General features: G+C 38.2%; 1 protein-coding gene across 6 annotated transcripts in view; it reads right to left on the bottom strand.

The window, feature by feature from the left end:
- The window catches only part of RIPOR1 (RHO family interacting cell polarization regulator 1), a 299,897-nt gene that overhangs the window by 173,395 nt on the left and 108,375 nt on the right, over positions 1-18,127 (bottom strand). For all 6 annotated transcript variants that reach the window (XM_072422972.1, XM_072422974.1, XM_072422976.1 and 3 more), the window contains one exon: positions 4,378-4,431. In XM_072422972.1, coding sequence (XP_072279073.1) covers positions 4,378-4,431 — 54 coding nt within the window. The remainder of the gene's footprint in view (positions 1-4,377; positions 4,432-18,127) is intronic.

Below are 18,127 nucleotides of genomic sequence, written 5' to 3'. Positions count from 1 at the left end.
CTGTGTATTGGAAAATTTACACATTTAGTGTTTCCTTCTTCTTGCACTTCTCTCAACGAATAATGAATATTCCTAAATATCCTTGATGAGCAATACACAATCTCAAGAAATTTTTTTACGTGGGAAAAATATGTATTAGGAATATGTAGGAGACCTCTGTTCAGTTTAGGACATAGCTCAGTTGATTTATGTTAGAATTAGGACAACTAATTTACTTTACTAAACTTATGTTTATTTTGTTCACAAAACACCTTTACTGTAAAGCCCATCCTTTCTTCTCCTTATACTGGTCATACTATGTAAACAAGGACAAGGCAAAGATTTACTATATATATGTTTATTGTGTGAATTTGGAGATAGAACAATACATACTATTTACTCTTTTTCTTAAAATTATTTTACACAAGAGTTGTAAATCTCCTTAGTGGGAATAAGGGCAGTATTTCAAATGCTGGTATTTTAGGTTTCAGAGTTTTACAAGATATTGACTTGAATCATTTTGTTGCATTGCCATTTACTAGTGATAACATGCCTACTGTTTTAAATGCTGCCTAAGTTTTAAGGGAGCCTCTTGCTGTTACAACAAGCATAATTCTACTGCCCTGCTGTTTGACTATATTATAATTATCGGCCTATAATTTTCCTAAATATTGACCTTAAATTAATCACTAAAATTGTAGCAAATAGGCTGAATCAAGGTCTGGGTAGCCTGATACACAAAGACCAGACAGGATTTGTACCTTGTAGGCAGGGGGCCGATACCATTCGCAGAACTATGCGATTGGCCAACCTGGCCAGCAACTGGGGCTTGGATACTATGTTTTTGGCCCTTGATGTACAGAAGGCCTTTGATACAGTATTATGGCCTTACCTTTTTTTGTTCTTCAAGAATGAGGATTTGCTAACTCCTTTTTGTGGTGGATACGGACACTATATATGATGCCTTCGGCCTCTGTACACTATTGTGGCTTTGAGTCGACACATTTTCCTTTGTGGAGGGGGACCAGGCAAGGCTTCCCCCTTTTGCTTATCCTCTTTATATTGGCCCAATTTTTATGCCAACAATTGGATGTTAAAGGAAATTGAAGTAGCAGGGACAACACTTTATTTAATGCTCTTTGATATCCTCCTAATATATCTTCATGAGCATATACCCATGAAGGCCTTAACTCATATGTGCAAATTAGATATTTTATAGCCTCACTGCTCTGAGCCAAAGAGGGTTTCCGGGGTCTGAAGGATTTTAGAAGGGCATGTAAAGATGATCCCAATGCCAAAGTACTAATATCTTCATTGTACTCTACCTTGCTTTTGGGATTTCATGAAAGCTTACCCCCCTACGCTAATGCTTGGACTACGGATCTGGGCCAGGACCTCTCCGAGGAACAATGGGAGGAAGCCTGGATGTACTCAGCTAGATGCTCTCAGAACACTCTAACAGTGAAAAATACTTACAAAGTGCTGTTTAGATGGTACCTGAGGCCGTTGAGGCTATCTGAAATACGTATAACCCCAAGTCATGCCCCTCGGGGATGTGGAGAGGTGGGCTCTATGCCAGTGATTTTCAACCACTGTGCCGCGGCACACTAGTGTGCCATGAGAGATCTTTAGGTGTACCGTGGGAAATTATCTAATTACCATTGTCGAGTGTCTGTGCTGTAGTGACTGGCAGAGTAATGTAATACTCTTCCATGTCAGTGGGTGGCAGTAGGTAACAGTTTTCTTGTTTATTCTTAGAGACAAAAGAATTAGCTACAGAGTGTCATTTTGTAACATTTTTGATTTGTGGATCAAATTTTTCAGGATTTTTTCAATGTAAAAAAAATGTGCCGTGGCTCAAAAAAAGTTGAAAAACACTGCTCTATGCACCACATTTGGTGCGATTGCCCTGTTGCTTGAAGATTTTGAGCAGCAGTTTGCTGTTATGCCAATGTGATTTAGGGATTATCACTCCCACAAAAGTCTACTTTGGCGCTGCAAAAGTTGGGCCTGGGGGATCACCCAAGACTGGTGCGAATATTGTTACTGCACATATTCAATGCGGCAAAACTTATTATAGCTAGAGCCTGGAAATCCCCCAGGCTTACCTTTGGAGAAGTGCGTATGAAAGCAAATTCAAAGCGCGTATGAAAGATGTCTTTGTAAATGACAAGCTTGCGGCTCTGGTCCTGGACTGTTTTGAGAAATTTCAACTGATATGGCCACCTTGGTTTGACTATACTTTCCAAGGACGATTTGACGACCAACTTTTGTGAGTATGGGCTAAACCTTCACCCTTCTCCCCTTTTTCTCTTTCTCTTGCTGACAGGACAATTTTAGTGCCCCAAGGAGGTCCAATTTTTTTTTTGGGAGCGCTTATATTCATACACTAACATCATATGATTTTGTTGGTTCACCGTATTTAATGATATGTTACTGTTCACAAATAATCACCATAAATCCAGGTGCTGTACCCGTTGTTGGTATTTGTACACGACAACATGTTTCTAAGTAACCTTTTTGTAATTGTCCTGTACAGATTGTTTAAAACTTTCTTGTAAAAACTCAATAAACAATTTGTAACAAAAAAAAAAAAACACATATTAATTTATAGCATTGCAACAGTTCTTGAAATAGTTCTAGCATGGTTTCTGTGATTGTCAGGTAAGTAGTAAGATCTAAAGTAAAACTCAAAGACTGCACAAATATGGAGCTGCTGAACCAATATATACCTAAATTGTTACATAGTAGGTTAGGTTGAAAAAAGACATAAGTCCATCAAGTTCAACCACTAGGGAAATAAAACTATCCAAGATATAAACCTTATAAGACATAGTTGGTCCAGAGGAAGGCAAAAAAACTGGTACAATTTCCATGAGGCAATTTGGACATGAGCTCTGCCATTTTCCTTTGTGTATACAGAGCAAAAAAGTGTTCAGTAAATCTGCCTTGTATTTATCCCCAGTTACCAACCCAAGGGGCCTACATGCTCAGATATGATCTTTTTGCTATTAATATATTTTAAAAATTTGGGGGGGTTTGCCTTACTTTCCTTTGCATTCTGCCTTTCATTTTGACGTTTTGCACATTTTATCTCCTTTTTACATCTTTTGGTATATCGTTTATAGGTTTCAAATGATGAAGGTGATCCTTCATTTTTAGGTTTTTGGAATGCCCTTTTCTTGTTCCTTATGGCTTTTTTAACATCAGCTGTGAGCCACATAGGTTTTAATTTTAGCCTCTTAAACGTACAGCCCATTGTAATATTTTTTTTCAGTTTGCTTTTGTAGAACAGACTTGAAACTTCCCATTTCTGTTCTGTGATCTTTGAGGACAATATTGCCTCCCAGTCCAAGTCACAGAGAGCCACCCTTAATAATGGAAAATTTGCTCTCCTAAAATTAAGTGTTTTTATCTTTCCTGTTTTTGCTTCCTGTTTACAGCTTACAATAAATGAAATCATATTATGGTCACTACTACCCAGATTCCCTTTTATTTGCACATTTATTATAAGCTCTGAATTGTTAGAAAGAACTAGGTCCAGCAAAGTATCATTTCTAGTTGGGGCTTCTATAAACTGTACCATAAAATTATCTTGTATTAAATTCACAAATTTCCTCCCTTTTGCTGTTCCTGTAGTGCCATTACTCCAGTCAATGTCAGGGTAGTTGAAATCTCCCATGATTAAAACACTTTCACTTTTTGCTGCTTTTTCTATCTGTGCTAGTAGTTAATTTTCTATTTCTTCCTTAGCACTGGGGGCCTATAGCAGGTTTGTATTTTTTTCATAGCAGTTTTTCCATCATTTACCCATTTTAACTACCACTCATATTACCAGATCTGGTGCAGGAATGAAAACATTTGCTAATAACAAATAACAAATACCTTTGAAGAAATCCATTCCAGGTTTGCTGGATCTCCCAGCTTCACTAATTAAGTGTACCCTCTCCAGCCTTGGAGAGCTTTAATAAATCAGGCCCTATAGGTGACAGCTGAACTTTTCTCAATTTCTTAAAACTAATTTTCTTTTAACTAAAAAGAAAAAAACTTGAAATATTGTATATACTTCACAAACACTTGTATAGAAATGATTCTGTCTGGTACAATCTTTCCTATATGAAACAGATACAAGTGTTATATAGGCTTGTAGAATTTGATATTTTATCTTTTGATATTTTATAGTTGAATTAAAAAGGGAATTTAAACTTAAAACATTCCGGTTTTACGCTAATACAGTACATTGTTAGACCAAACCTGAGCTCAGAGATGACACTTTAGGAGGTACTCAGAAAACACTTTATTTAATACTGATACTATTTAGTTAATACTGATAGTTAATAATCAATGTTTAGGATAACATTTTATGTAAAAAAGTCAGGCATTGTAAGCATTACTAACCTTGCTTGTGTGAAACTCGAGCCTACGGAGAAACCGTTCAGTGGACTTAACTTGCTATATTAGAAAAATATTTAAATAAAAAGAATAGATTAAAATTTTTTAATAAATAGATTCACATTTAAAAAGTTACATTTAACTCCTAACGCTTGAAATCCTGTAAGCCTGTATCTTAAACCTTATCTGATTAATTTGTTTACATCTTAGAATGTTTAGGGTTGCATGAAAATGTGTTGCAATGCACCATATTTTGACACATTTTAACATGCATATGTTACACCATCTATTGACTTACGTTACTGATCGTTTCATTTGAATTTATTTGAATGGCAAAAGTGTAAATGCAAATTAAAAAATAAAAGTAAAGAGCAGCTATACTGATCTCTTTCTCTGAATACTTTGCTGCAAGATTGTTTCTGTCTTCAAACATTTGTGAGTCACTGACCAAAGATCAGAAATGCATACAGTATTTGTTTCAGGATAGTTACACAAATAGAATTACCATTGTTGTACCAATATGCTAACTATGCAGTAAGCATTTATGGAAGACAAAATCATCAATGAAAGCCTGGATATTACTCTTAGTTTAGAATTGTTTTATTTTTATCAAACAAGTAGTCATACAATAACCTTACAGACTCTTATCTTAAACATGCATCAATCACTTGTTACAATAACTTGTTAAACATGATGGGAAATACTGATTCTCTCTGACTATGTTTTCACAAATGCCCCAAAAGTTCTTACAATATCAATGAACTACATTTTTCTCTAGGAAAAGAGATTTCTGATTTCCAAATATATTTTCCCAAACAATTTTTAGAATTGGATTTCTGATTTGCTCAGTTGTTGTTCTCACAAAGGGCCCAATTTATTAAAGCTCCCCAAGGCTGGAGAGGATACACTTTAAACAGTGAACCTGGGGTGAGCCAGCAAACTGGAAATGGATTTCTTCAAAGTCATTTAATAATTGGTAAATGTTTTTAATCCTGGACCAGATCTATTCCAGGGTTTTTGGATCAACCAGGTTCACAGATGAAAGTGTATTCTTTCCAGCTTTGGAAAGCTTTAATAAATCAGGCCCACAGTTAGGTTGTCAGCTAGTGGATGATTGTCTTTCTACAGGGGAGAAAAAAAAATACTAGATCAAACTAATCAGTACAAATTGTCTGGGTTTTAAGGTAAAACAAAGGTTGTTTTGACAAGGCAGTGTGGCCTAAAATTTATTTACAAAAGCACAAATAACAATCAGCCTTGCAATGTCCTCGTCTGTTGGACTTTTTAGGCAATGCAGCATAGTATACTCTGCAGCATATAGTTAGGTCCATAAATATTTGGACAGAGACAACTTTTTTCTAATTTTGGTGCTGTACATTACCACAATTAATTTTAAATGAAACAACTAAGATGCTGTTGAACTGCAGACATTCAGCTTTAATTCAGTGGATTGAACAAAAAGATTGCAAAAAATGTGAGGAACTAAAGCCTTCAAGGGCTGAAAAGTTATTGGACAAATTAAAAAGCTGAAAATAAAATGTTTATTTCTAATACTTGGTTGAAAACCATTTGCTGGCAATGACAGCCTGTAGTCTTGAACTCATGGACATTACCAGATGCTGCGTTTCCTCCTTTTCAATGCTCTGCCAGGTCTTTACTGCAGCGGCTTTCAGTTACTGTTTGTTTGTGGGCCTTTCTGTCCGAAGTTTAGTCTTCAACAAGTGAAATGCATGCTCAATTGGGTTCAGATCAGGTGACTGTCTTGGCCATTCAAGAATATTCCACTTCTTTGCTTCAATAAACTCCTGGGTTGCTTTGGCTGTATGTTTTGGATCATTGTCCATCTGTATTATGAAACGCCTCCCAATCACTTTAGCTGCATTTAGCTGGATTTGAGCAGACAGTATGTCTCTACTCTAAACACCTTAGAATTAATTCGGCTGCTTCTGTCCTATGTCACATTATTGATAAACACTAATGTCCCAGTGCCACTGGCAGCCATGCAAGCCCAAGCCATCACACTGCCTCCGCCATGTTTTACAGATGATGTGGTATGCTTTGGATCATCAGCTGTTCCACGCTTTCTCCATACTTTTTTCTTGACATAATTCTGGTATAGGTTGATCTTGGTTTCATCTGTTCAAATTTTGTTTTTCCAGAACTGTGCTGGCTTTTAGATGTTTTTGAGCAAAGTCCAATCTAGCCTTTCTATTCTTGAGGCTTATGAGAGGCTTGCACCTTGCAGTTCATCCTCTGTATTTACTTTCATGCAGTCTTCTCTTTGTCGTAGACTTGGATATCGATATGCCTATTTCCTTCATTCACATCATGGTGCTGAAAGGTCTAACTGCTAAGTAAGGATTAGATTTCCTATTGATGGAATACATGAACATGAATAACACTCAAGAATGATTCCTATGTAAGTCCATAAAGTATTGGTCCTAATTCCAACGCATTTTGCGTAATAGCTTCCTCAGGGGTAATGTGATAATATACATTACATCATATAGAGGTCAAAATGGGAAAAAACTGATGAGGTACTATCACTTGTTAATGATCATTACTAATACTGGTAAAGCAACATCAATACATTCAAAGTTAAATAAGATATGACAAAAGGGTTCTCCCATATGTGGGGGTATGTTTGTATTAACCCAGAAGAGGATTGACAATGTAAGGGATTGTATTTAGTGGTTAGTAAGGTTTGTATTTAGTAGTAGTAGGGTAGTAGGTAGTAGTAGGTATAATGTGTAAAGAAACGTGTGTTTCTACATTAGGTAGGGTGTAAAAAGGCGTATGGTATGTACATAATTATAATGGCTGGGTGGGATGTGACTATAGAAAAGGGTTTTGAATTAAACATTGTAGTGTCAAATAAGTAAAAAGACAAAGGGTTAAACTTACATATGATGGTTCAGGACTAGGTTGCAGAAAATAGGAATAAGGTATGGACTCTGTAATCTATATAAACATAAATAGGTAATAGGTAGACTAAGTGTTTTTTTTTTTTTAAACCATTTAGATTAAATCAAATATAAATATAACAAGGGAGAGTAACGGGAAGACTTACAGTTAGGTGGAATGATCTCTATTTTCACGTGTTATGAATATTGTGAGAGATGACATTCACATATAAAAGATTCAGGAGTTGCAATTGAAACAGCCATAACATGAAAACAATTCATTTAAACTAACTGTAAGTTTAGTTTATGTTTGGTAAAGAAACAAATATCTAGTTTATCTAAGTAAATCAGAGCTTCCCCAAGATCTATGTCCAAGATACTAAATGATCAAAAATGTTAAGTTTAAGTATTACAAATGAGTAGTAATATTATTACAGGGATCAAACAAATGTTTCTGTTTCTTTTTTTTTTTAAGGCTAGACAACTAGTACTGGTAATGTAAATTATGAAAGAGTATTTATCTATATCAAATGAATGTTTGATATGGAAGTTGCTTTAGGGATGTCTTCTTTTAAATTTGGTCCTTAGTATAGCAGCAAATATTAGCGTGTCAAAGATGCCTTTCCTATTGCTGGGTAAAAAATAGTTACAAGGTATGCTGTTTACCTCTCTCTTGATTTGTCTTAAAAGAGTGAATGAGGGGGACGTGGATTGAAGATGGCGCCAGATGATGGCTGTTAGCTAGGGCTCCGTGTGCCTTCTCCGTCCTTTCTATCACCCTGACCTGATACTCACCTCACTGGCTAGCAAACGATGGTGCGGAAGCAGGGCAGAGGTGTCCCTGCCAGGACTCCAGCAGCGCGATCTATAAGATCCTTCCTCGCAGTAGATTTGGATTTGCTGGAGGACAGTCACACTACGTGCTCTCCTACCACTGCATCACAGAGCCTGCACAGCCGCCCGATCCAGGGTCCCAGGGACATGCAACTTGAGTCCCCTGCCTTAGGGATCTTTCACTTGTCACATAGACACGAGTGATGCTGAGACTACAATTCCCGGCATTACTTGTGTCTATGGAACAGAACAACAGGGACCACACAGTGATGCAGAGAATTGTAGTAGCAGTATCACTCGCTGCAATACGTAGTAGCAGGTGGGCCCAATGCATTCGCCAGAGTTTGACACCCCTGCTATAAGAGATCTACAAGATGTACAGCAAAGGTCAGTAAAAACTCATCATACCATCTTTTATCAGTTTGAAGATGCTGAGAATAGGAGCAGGAGCAATAACCTCAGGATTAGAGGGCTTCCCGAAGCCACAGGGCCTGACCAGCTGAAGCCTACATTGCGGAGCATATTCAATCAGATTCTAGGCCCTTCACCTACAGCTCTGCTCGGTTTGATAGGGTACACAGGGTCCCTAGTACAAGAGCTGCTCCACCTGATTCCCATCGGGATGTTATTTGTCGCTTACATTACTTTTCTGATAAAATAGCTATCCAGGAGAAGCTTAAAACCTCTGTTACTCTGGAATTTGATGGAACAACCATTACCATCTATCCTGACCTGGCGAAAGCTACGCTGGATAGGTGCGGCATGTTATGCCCACTTTTGTTTGCACTTCGTGAGGCTGGTATACAGTATCGCTGGGGCTTCTCTGCTTGTTTGACCGCCGAGGAAGGATGGCCATTCATTCACACTGTGCTTTCCAGAGGACCTGGAGTCTTTTTGTGCTACTTCGGGAATATCAGTTTTATATTTATATATTTATATTTGGGAATATTTGGGAGTATTTGGGAATCCCAGGATGGCAGGAGGTGGATTACAATGAGTCTACATTGCTTCAACATGTATCCTGGCAGAGGAATCAACGCAAGAGACCCCGTCAACCTACGGTACCTACTACTACCTCTCCCCTGTAAAGGGTTTGACGAATTTTTAAGAATGCCTTATTATTGAACCTTTTTTTTAATGTGAAATGTTATATATGAGGTGAATGAAAGGAGATCAAAGGGAGTGGCTATTGGCTTCCGCTGAGGTGTTTGGTTCGAATTGGCTGATTTGACCTCCGATTCAGATGGAAGGTCTTTCTCAAAGAGAAGTTGTTTGATCAAACTTACTTTTGCTAAAATTTACTGCCCTAATAAGAACCAAATACAATTACTCCTTAGTGCCTTGCGTGAACTGCGTAGGTTCCAGGAGTGATTATTAGAGGTGGCAGGAGATTTTAATGTAGTTTTGGAACCCCTGCTGGATACCTCTTCTGGCAAATCCTATCTCCCATTTAGACAGCTTCGTAATTTAAAGAAACTATTACATAACATGAAACTGAAGGATTTGTGGTGGACTTTACATCCGGGTGATAAAGATTTTACTTTTTATTAGTGCATGACTCTCACTCTCATATAGATATGATCTTTGTTGATCATTTCCATCTTAACAGAAGTGCGGAGATAGCCCCCAGCACCATATCGCTGCAGTAAAAATCCTAATGTCACTGGGCTTCCCGGCCATCCCCCCATTCAGTTGGCGCTTAAATGACTCCTTTTTACAGCCTGGTTTGGACAGCTGCCACCAGCTTTTTTTCCCCCATCCTCACACAACACTTAGGACGATTCTTCCTTATACTTGGAAGAACCCTTTCAATTAATCCATAAGATCTTCTTTGGAATACCCTTCCCTATTTTTGACAGTATTCCTTACACTGCTTACAAGATCCAACACATATCTTCTGAGATACCTCCATCTACTAGAACTGGATTAATTCATACATATTACATCGTTAAGATAGCCATCCAAAATCTCCAATCGAGTCATTTCCCCCTTTTTGTGACATTTTCTGGGCTGAATGTACTCTTCCAACTTCTTCTCGTGAGGTCAATATACCAAGGTCTCGGCAATCCCCCGAGGAAGCCCATTAAGGGCAAAACGCGTCGGGAGAGACCTTAAGTACAGTACTGACCCACATCTTGGACTCTTTAGTGAGAGTATTTTATAAAGTCATGGTTAAACATTGCCACAGCCTCTTTTACCAATTATGTTTCTAAGAAGTATATTGTTAGTAACTGAAATAAAAGGTTTTATGTCATGCTAGACTTATTTTCTGCCATAAAGAGCCGCTATCTTTCCACTTTTTCTCTTATGTACTATTGGCTCAGCAACCGCTCTAGTGGTATTTTCTATCCTTATCTCTCTGGGATTGGCTTCCTCTCCTTCTGGACTCCTTCTTACAGGATAAAGGGATGGATGTTGAGATTGCTAGGGACTTGCGCCTTTTTTTTGGTGAAAATCTGTCTGATCATACAGCCTCTGCACATGTATGTGAGGCCCATAAGGCCACCATTAGAGGTAAACTTATGGCTCTGGGGGTCCACAAGAAAAGAAAGAATAGCCCCAGACTTGAAGAATTGCTAGCTCAGATTTCTTGGATAGAAGAAGTGCATAAACCCTCACAGTGGAGGTCGCAGGCCATACAGATGACACACCTGTGGTGAAGCAATTGCTAGATGATAAACCAAAGTATGCTATTTTCAGGGTTACTAAGAAATATGAAATCGGCCTTATATATATCTAGGATAAAGAATAAGTCTGGCGCCTTGGTTTATCTTCCACAGGAGATGGCCGCAGTTTTTGGAGACTTTTATTAAGATCTTTATCAGGTGCATGACAGGGAGACTCCCGAAACCCTGGCTGTTAGGAGAGGGAAAATTAATCTTTATCTTGACAGAGCCAAATTGCCTAGACTATCCCAGGAAAAGCTCTTGGAATTTGAATGTGATATCAGGGAGAGTGAGCTGTAGTGAGTAGGGCAATTAAGTTGTCACCTGTGGGCAAAACCCCTGGGCTAGATTGCTTTTCTTTAAAATACTATAGGCAATATCAAGACATACTTCTCCCTCATTTCTGTAAATATGTCAATGCTCTGACAGAGGAGTATCTTTGTGCGAAGAAACTTCAAGGGCCCATATTTTGGTGCTGCCTAATCCGGGTAGGGACCTCACTCTCTGCTCTAGTTTCCGCCCAATTTCTTTAATTAATGTGGATATAAAACTGTATGCGAAGGTGTTATCTATGAGACTGCAGGCCATTATCCCCCCCTTGGGTTCACCCTGATCAATCAGGATTTATTCCAGGTAGAGAAGCGAGAGAAAATTCTATAGGGGCCCTCTGGTTAGTGCACCAGGTTCGCAAATACAGCCAGCCCAACCTTCTTTTATCTACTGATGCTGAGAAAGCATTTGACCGGGTGGACTGGCTGTACTTATCCATGATGTTGGAGCACTTGGGTCTTGGTCCCAAGATGCTCAAATGGATCATGTCACTTTATTCATGTCCTGCTGCACAACGGTACGCCATCAGCCCCTTTTTTAGATTTATAATGGCACCAGGCAAGGGTGCCCTCTGTCGCCCCTGCTCTCTGCCTTTTGCGCTTAACTATAAATGTGCATGGTATTAGAATTGGGCATACAGAGTATAAATTAGTGGCATATGCCGACGACATACTGTTTTTTGTACAACAACCTGGCATCTCCCCTTCCAAATTTGTTGACAGAGTTCACAGAGTTTGGTCATCTCACTAACTTTAAGATTAACTTATCTAAATCTGAAATCCTTAATGTGAATGTCCCAGGACCGGTATCGCAGAGATTGAGAGATAGCTTTCCCTTTACATGGTGCCTTAAGGCCCTCACTTATTTAGGTATTAAAATCACGGCCTCTCTGACAGGGCTATACTCGGCAAATCATATTCCTTTGTTAAATACCATTAGACGAGATCTTCAAAAATGGAAACAATTGTGCCTCTCCTGGATAAGAAGAGGTAATGTATTAAAAATGAATATTCTCCCTAGAGTACTGTTGATCTTTCAAATGCTACTGATACAGCTCCCACCTTTTTTTTGTGAATGCCTCAATAATATGGCTACCTCATTTATTTGGTATCCCTTGAAAGCTAGGATCTCTCGTAATACTTTTTTCGCCTTAAAAGTGAGGGAGGTCTGGGATTACCAGATTTTAAACAATATTACAGGGTCACTATCCTAAACCGGGTACTCAACTGGAAATATGATGGTGTCTCTAAGGGTTGGGTTAATTTAGAATACGACCTCTGCACAACTAACTTAAACACAATTATTTGGCTGACAAAACACTTTAGAGCCTTAGGCCTGGATACTTAACCTCTCACTATTAACACTTTTCAATGTTGGGATGCATTGCATAGAGACAACAGGGGTGGCAATAAAATTCCCCTTTACTCCCTATTACTGGACATTCTTATTTTGTTCCAAGACGCCAGACCTCTTTCTTTTTGGGTCAGCAAACTGACTCCACATTATTATTGTACCAAGTGATGGCGGGAGATTCTGTTTGCCCCTTGTCACAACTTGTGCCTGTTTTGAGGCGCAAGCCACTGCATAATTGGCGGCATTTACAACTATGTCACTTTGTTAATTCTCTGCCACGCCCTATACGTACTGGTTCTGACCTTACCCCTCTGGAAGATATGCTGAATGATCTTCTTTCTCATTGCACTGAATTCCCACAGGGCAGATATAGGCGTTCACTGATACCTTTCAATCTTAATGCAGCTAAAGCACAGATATCCAGTTATTGGAGCGACCCTTCACTGAAATGTAGGAAGGGTCATGATTATCGAGATATGGTCTCAAAGTTTACCGCTACCTGGGCTCCCTGGATTTTATTCAAGGATAGTGTTTATTACCTTAGCATCCCTGGTCGGGATTAGTACACAAGGCTTCTTCTTTGTCAGCTATAGTATGACTCAAGTTTCTTGTTAGGGTTATTCATTATGGGTGTTGTGTAGACAAGTGTTTGATAATTTATCTCTGTTACATTTTTATTGGGCTGTGTGGCTTGTTTATTTCAAGAATCATCTGAATCACATTTACTCTGTTTGTTGAGGTGTGTTTTTTTATTTTTTTGTCTTGAATGTATTATGTATTATCATTTTGTACACTGTTTTGTGCTCAACCCCCCCTTATCCTCCCCCCCTTTATCCTACAAACAATGTTCTTATTTTAATGTCCTTATATATGGTAATTTTATTTGTTTTTGGCTGATGGCAATTTGCCTCACTCTTGGAATTGGACATATTTGTTTTTGAGGTCTTTAGCCATCTGTTTCTTATCTCTTTTGACATAGCTTTGGATTACTGATTTTTGCATTGATTATTTGTGATAATGATAATTGTATTTTTTTATACAAGTATCATTATCACAATTAATCAATGCAAAAATCAGTAATCCAAAGCTTTAACACAAGGCGTAGCAATGGGGACTAAGTGTGCACCCTCATACGTGAGGGGCAATGGGCAATGGGAAGAAGAACTCTTTTCCAACATTAAAACCTCCATCCACTCTATTCACATATTCTTATGGAAAAGATACATTGATGATGCACTGCTATTATGGACAGGTTCCTCTGACCTACGAGTACTGTTGGAATTTGACTATATACAAACTAACAACTTCAATCTTAGATTTACTACTGAGTTCAATGTACACAAAATCCCCTTTTGGACTTACAACTTTCTATCAGTCCCAAAAACATCATCACTACCACGCTGTATAGCAAAAATACCACAGGGAATACTATTCTATATGCGTCTAGTGCACATCCCAAATCCCTGGTACAAAGCATACCGTACAGCTAATTTTTGAGACTGAAGAGAATCAGCCCCTTCTGATGGAAGAATCTACAATTTAGACTAATTGAAAAAGGATACTCCAAGAAATTACTGAACAAAACCTACCAAAGAGTCAAACCCCTGAAGGGACAACAACTTATTTACAACTACTCATTTAGATCCAAGGAAACCACAACTCATATCATTACAAAATTTAATGTTCACCATTGGAAGGTATGCCTACTTGAAACATTGGAACATCCTTACGTCAGACCCAAACATCGAAAAATATATTAGTAACACTCCTAAAATAATTTTTCGTAAGGCTTACCTCTCAAGGACCATCTAGTGCTGGGGTAGGCAAACTAGCCAGTAGTTCGTTCGGGCCTAACACCCCCTGGTCGATCCGGCCTAATCCCGGCCGGCGGGGGTAGGCAACCCGCGGCCTTGGAGCCACATGCGGGTTGCCGACCCCTCCTTGTTATGCCTCCCTTCCCTGTTTACCACGGCCGGCATTAACACTTCCGCCGCTGGGGTAAGGGGACATTTCCTTTTCTCCGTATGCATTGCGGAGAAGAGAGATTTCTTTTCAGGGGCGTTCCCTCTTCTCTGTATGCATTGCGGAGGAAAGGGGTTTCCATTCAGGGGAGTTCCTGGTGGGGGGCTGAGCCATCAGCTTGGGACTTGAGGGAGAATCCGGCCTAGTGTGCCTTCTTGACCTCCTAAAATGGCCTAGTAGCCAAGAAAAGTTTGTTACCTCCAGTGGCTAGCCATTTTGAGCAACCCAGATCATCTTGACAGCTCATGAAGGGCACCTTCAGATATGGCCACTGCACACAATGCCAATGGGTTAGGGAAGCACAACCTATTCCTCTACCCAATGGTGATGTTCATTGTCTAAAGCATTTTGTGGGGCCTTTTATGTCAGTAAAATAAAAAGAATTTTCAAAAAGCACATTTAGGAACATATCTATTCCATTACACATGGTAGAATAGTAAACCCGGTAGGAGTCAAGTTAGTGCACATCATAAGTATGATCTATTGCTTCCTCAGCTTTCGAGCATATACACGTCAACCCATTGGGAGAGGATGTTGATTCCCTCTTTTTACAGAGTGAAAACAAAAAAATAGTTATGCTTAGAGCTACCATTCACTCTGACCTTAACTACATGCTAAGTTTCAAGTCGTTCTTGTAGTTTAATTATCCATTTTTTTCCACCAACATAACCCCAAATGGTCCACCTTGATAATGTTTTAAAACATTAACTTTTATTGCATCATTACAATACCACCCCAATACTTGTTTTAACTAGAGACAAGGCAAAGAAGTAATTTTGTTTCCTCCACTCTCATGACAACTATAATCCTTCTCCTTAATACTTTTGTATCATGACCTCCATGGTCCTTCTCCTTAATAATTCTGTCTAATTGTTGAACATCTATTAACCAATTATTAAAGTAAAGGACTTATGTTGATATTTTTAATCAGAAAATAGTTTATAAAATTCAGATTTTAAGGCTTATCCCTTAAAATAAATTGGAGCAATCTGAACCAAAGATGTAATCAGAAATAAAATTATGACATTGTATTTTATTATAATATATTGCATGTCTTCATTGTAATTGAAATGTACCTGGGGAAAAAAAAAGGTCTTTGCATAGTTATTATGGTTGAAAAAAATTTGTATATATATTTTGTATTATGACTATGACTTTTATATAGTATGTCTACTTTTTACATACATTACATTTTCCACACACAGCCTTTTATATCACCACAGTGACACCCTGTATAATCCCAGTTCATTCTTCATTACACAGATTAACTTTAGAATATAATACATAATTTACATTAACAGCCCTAGAAGAAACAGAAGCATTTGTTTGTTTTGTGATCATTTAGAGACTTAAGGTGCGTACACACTTCCAATTTTTATCGTTCCAATCGAACGACGAACGATCGATTGGGCAAAAAATCGTTGGTAAAAAAGTAACCAACGACGCCGACGAACGAGGAAAGTCGCTGGAAACGAACGACCGGACTGACGGATCGGATTGGACGACGATCGTTGAACATCGTTCGTGTGTACAGTCGTTCGTTGATCGTCCATGTTCAGAGCATGCGTGATGAACGAACGTCCGTTCACTTTCCTGTCGTGCACATAGTTCCTCTATCGCTCAAACGATCGTATCTATTGTGTGTACAATATCTATGAACGATCGTGTCGTTAACTCTATGTGCAGGATCGGTGCTATACGATCGTTCATATATATCGTGCATGAACGTTCGTCGTTCGTTTTCCAACGATAATAATTGGAAGTGTGTATGTAGCTTTAGATCTTGAGGACGCTCTGTTTACTTAGTTAAACTAGATATTCCTTTCTATAACAAACATAAACTAAACTTAAAAGTAGTGTATTTAATTGTTTATATTCATGTTTAATGGCTGTTTCAATTGCAACTCCTAGATATGTGAACGGCATGTTCATAACACATGTGAAGCTGGAGATCATTTCACCTAACTGTAAGTCTTTCCATTACTCTCCCCTACTATATTTATATGTGATTTATTCTAAATAGTTAAAAAAAAAAACACTTAGTCTACCTAATTATATTTATATAGATTACAGTATTCATACTCAATTCCTTTTCGCTTAAATAGTCCAGTCTTGAAAAGTCATCACATGTACATTTAACCCTGTCTTTGACTTGTTTGACACTACAATGTTTTATTTAAAACCCTTTTCTATAGTCACATCCCATCCAATCATTGGAATTAGATGCACACCATATATTATTTTACATACTAACAAAGAGCTTTGGGAATTAGGACCAATATTTTATGGACTTACAAAGAAATAATTCTTGACAATGATCCATGTTCATGTATTTGATCAAGAGGAAAGCTGTAAGACCTTTCAGCCCCATGATGTAAATGAGGGCTAAGGTCAATTGGTAAGACCTTAGAACCCCCAAAAATGGGTACAAGGTTTACTTGAAACCAACCGTATTGCTCTGTTTTGTTATTTTGCACTATATTGTAAATTGTATGAAATTAAAGTATTTTTTTTTGTGCCATAAAAACCCTACTCTCTTCTCTCCAATTTTTAATGACAGTCCACTTACGGGCAGGCACTAACTAGCTATAAGATAATTTGGGGCACCCTAGCACCAAACCCTATATCCTTCCTTTATTAGTATATACTCTGAGAATGTGACAGATCCACTTTTTGTAGGATTGATCATGAGAGACACTTGCAGATCTTGAGGGACATTACTTTTTTGAAGTGGCATATTATTATGTAATTCCATTTTTATATTTTCTTGGTCCAAATCCTTGGAAGTGGAATGTTCTATGTAATTGTATTAATTTACCCTGGATAAATAGGTGGATGACTGGACGACCAATGAATGAGGATACGAGGGGTGTGAATGTGACCACTGATTGGCAGGACCCCATGGGTATAATTTGGACCTAGATCTAAACTTAGACAGACCTTTTGTATGGCCATTTTCTGAAAGTACTAAGAAAGGTTGTTGGACATTTACACACACAATACGTTTGAGTTGGAAAAATAATTATCCAGTAACGGATCTAAGACAATGGCATACCTGGGATGGATGGGGTAAGGTCTGTGTAACTGTGGTTTGAATACCAAGTGGGAAAAATGTTTTGGAGCCTGGAAAAATGAATCGTGGTAAATGTAGTACACCTATTGTTAAAGCTCCACCCTTAGTAGTCCCACAGTTATACTCACAATGGACTGTATTAAAAGAAATTTATCATGTTTAATGGATGCTTGTATTTTCCCCTTAACTACCTAAAGTATATGGGACAAGCTTATTGGTGCTGGTGACTAATGATTCAATTTTTTCTGTGTATGTCCTAAAAAAGGTATGTTCCTTTGTGGAGTTTATTGTGTCTCCATTCCTATCCTGGGTGTGGATGTAACAGACAAACAAGGAAGCACTTCCCAGAAAAAGGGTTAAACATCAAACCAGATACCCATGAAAGGTTACAGAAAATACATTTAGGATTTGGAGCTGAGTTTAAAGCTTGGTTATTGAATTTTGATAAATAAAATAAATATTAAATACACCAAGGGTGTTTTTAAAACAAAGCAAACATACGTCTGACTCATGTTCGAAGTAAACATGGTTAGTCAAGTTGAAAAGTCCAAGTTCAACCACTAGAAACTGTTGCA

This window comes from Pyxicephalus adspersus, chromosome 9, assembly GCF_032062135.1.
Source record: "Pyxicephalus adspersus chromosome 9, UCB_Pads_2.0, whole genome shotgun sequence".
Taxonomy (NCBI): Eukaryota; Metazoa; Chordata; class Amphibia; order Anura; family Pyxicephalidae; genus Pyxicephalus; species Pyxicephalus adspersus.
The sequence above is the reverse complement of the archived record's forward strand: the minus strand, read 5'-3'. Positions and strand labels throughout refer to the sequence as shown.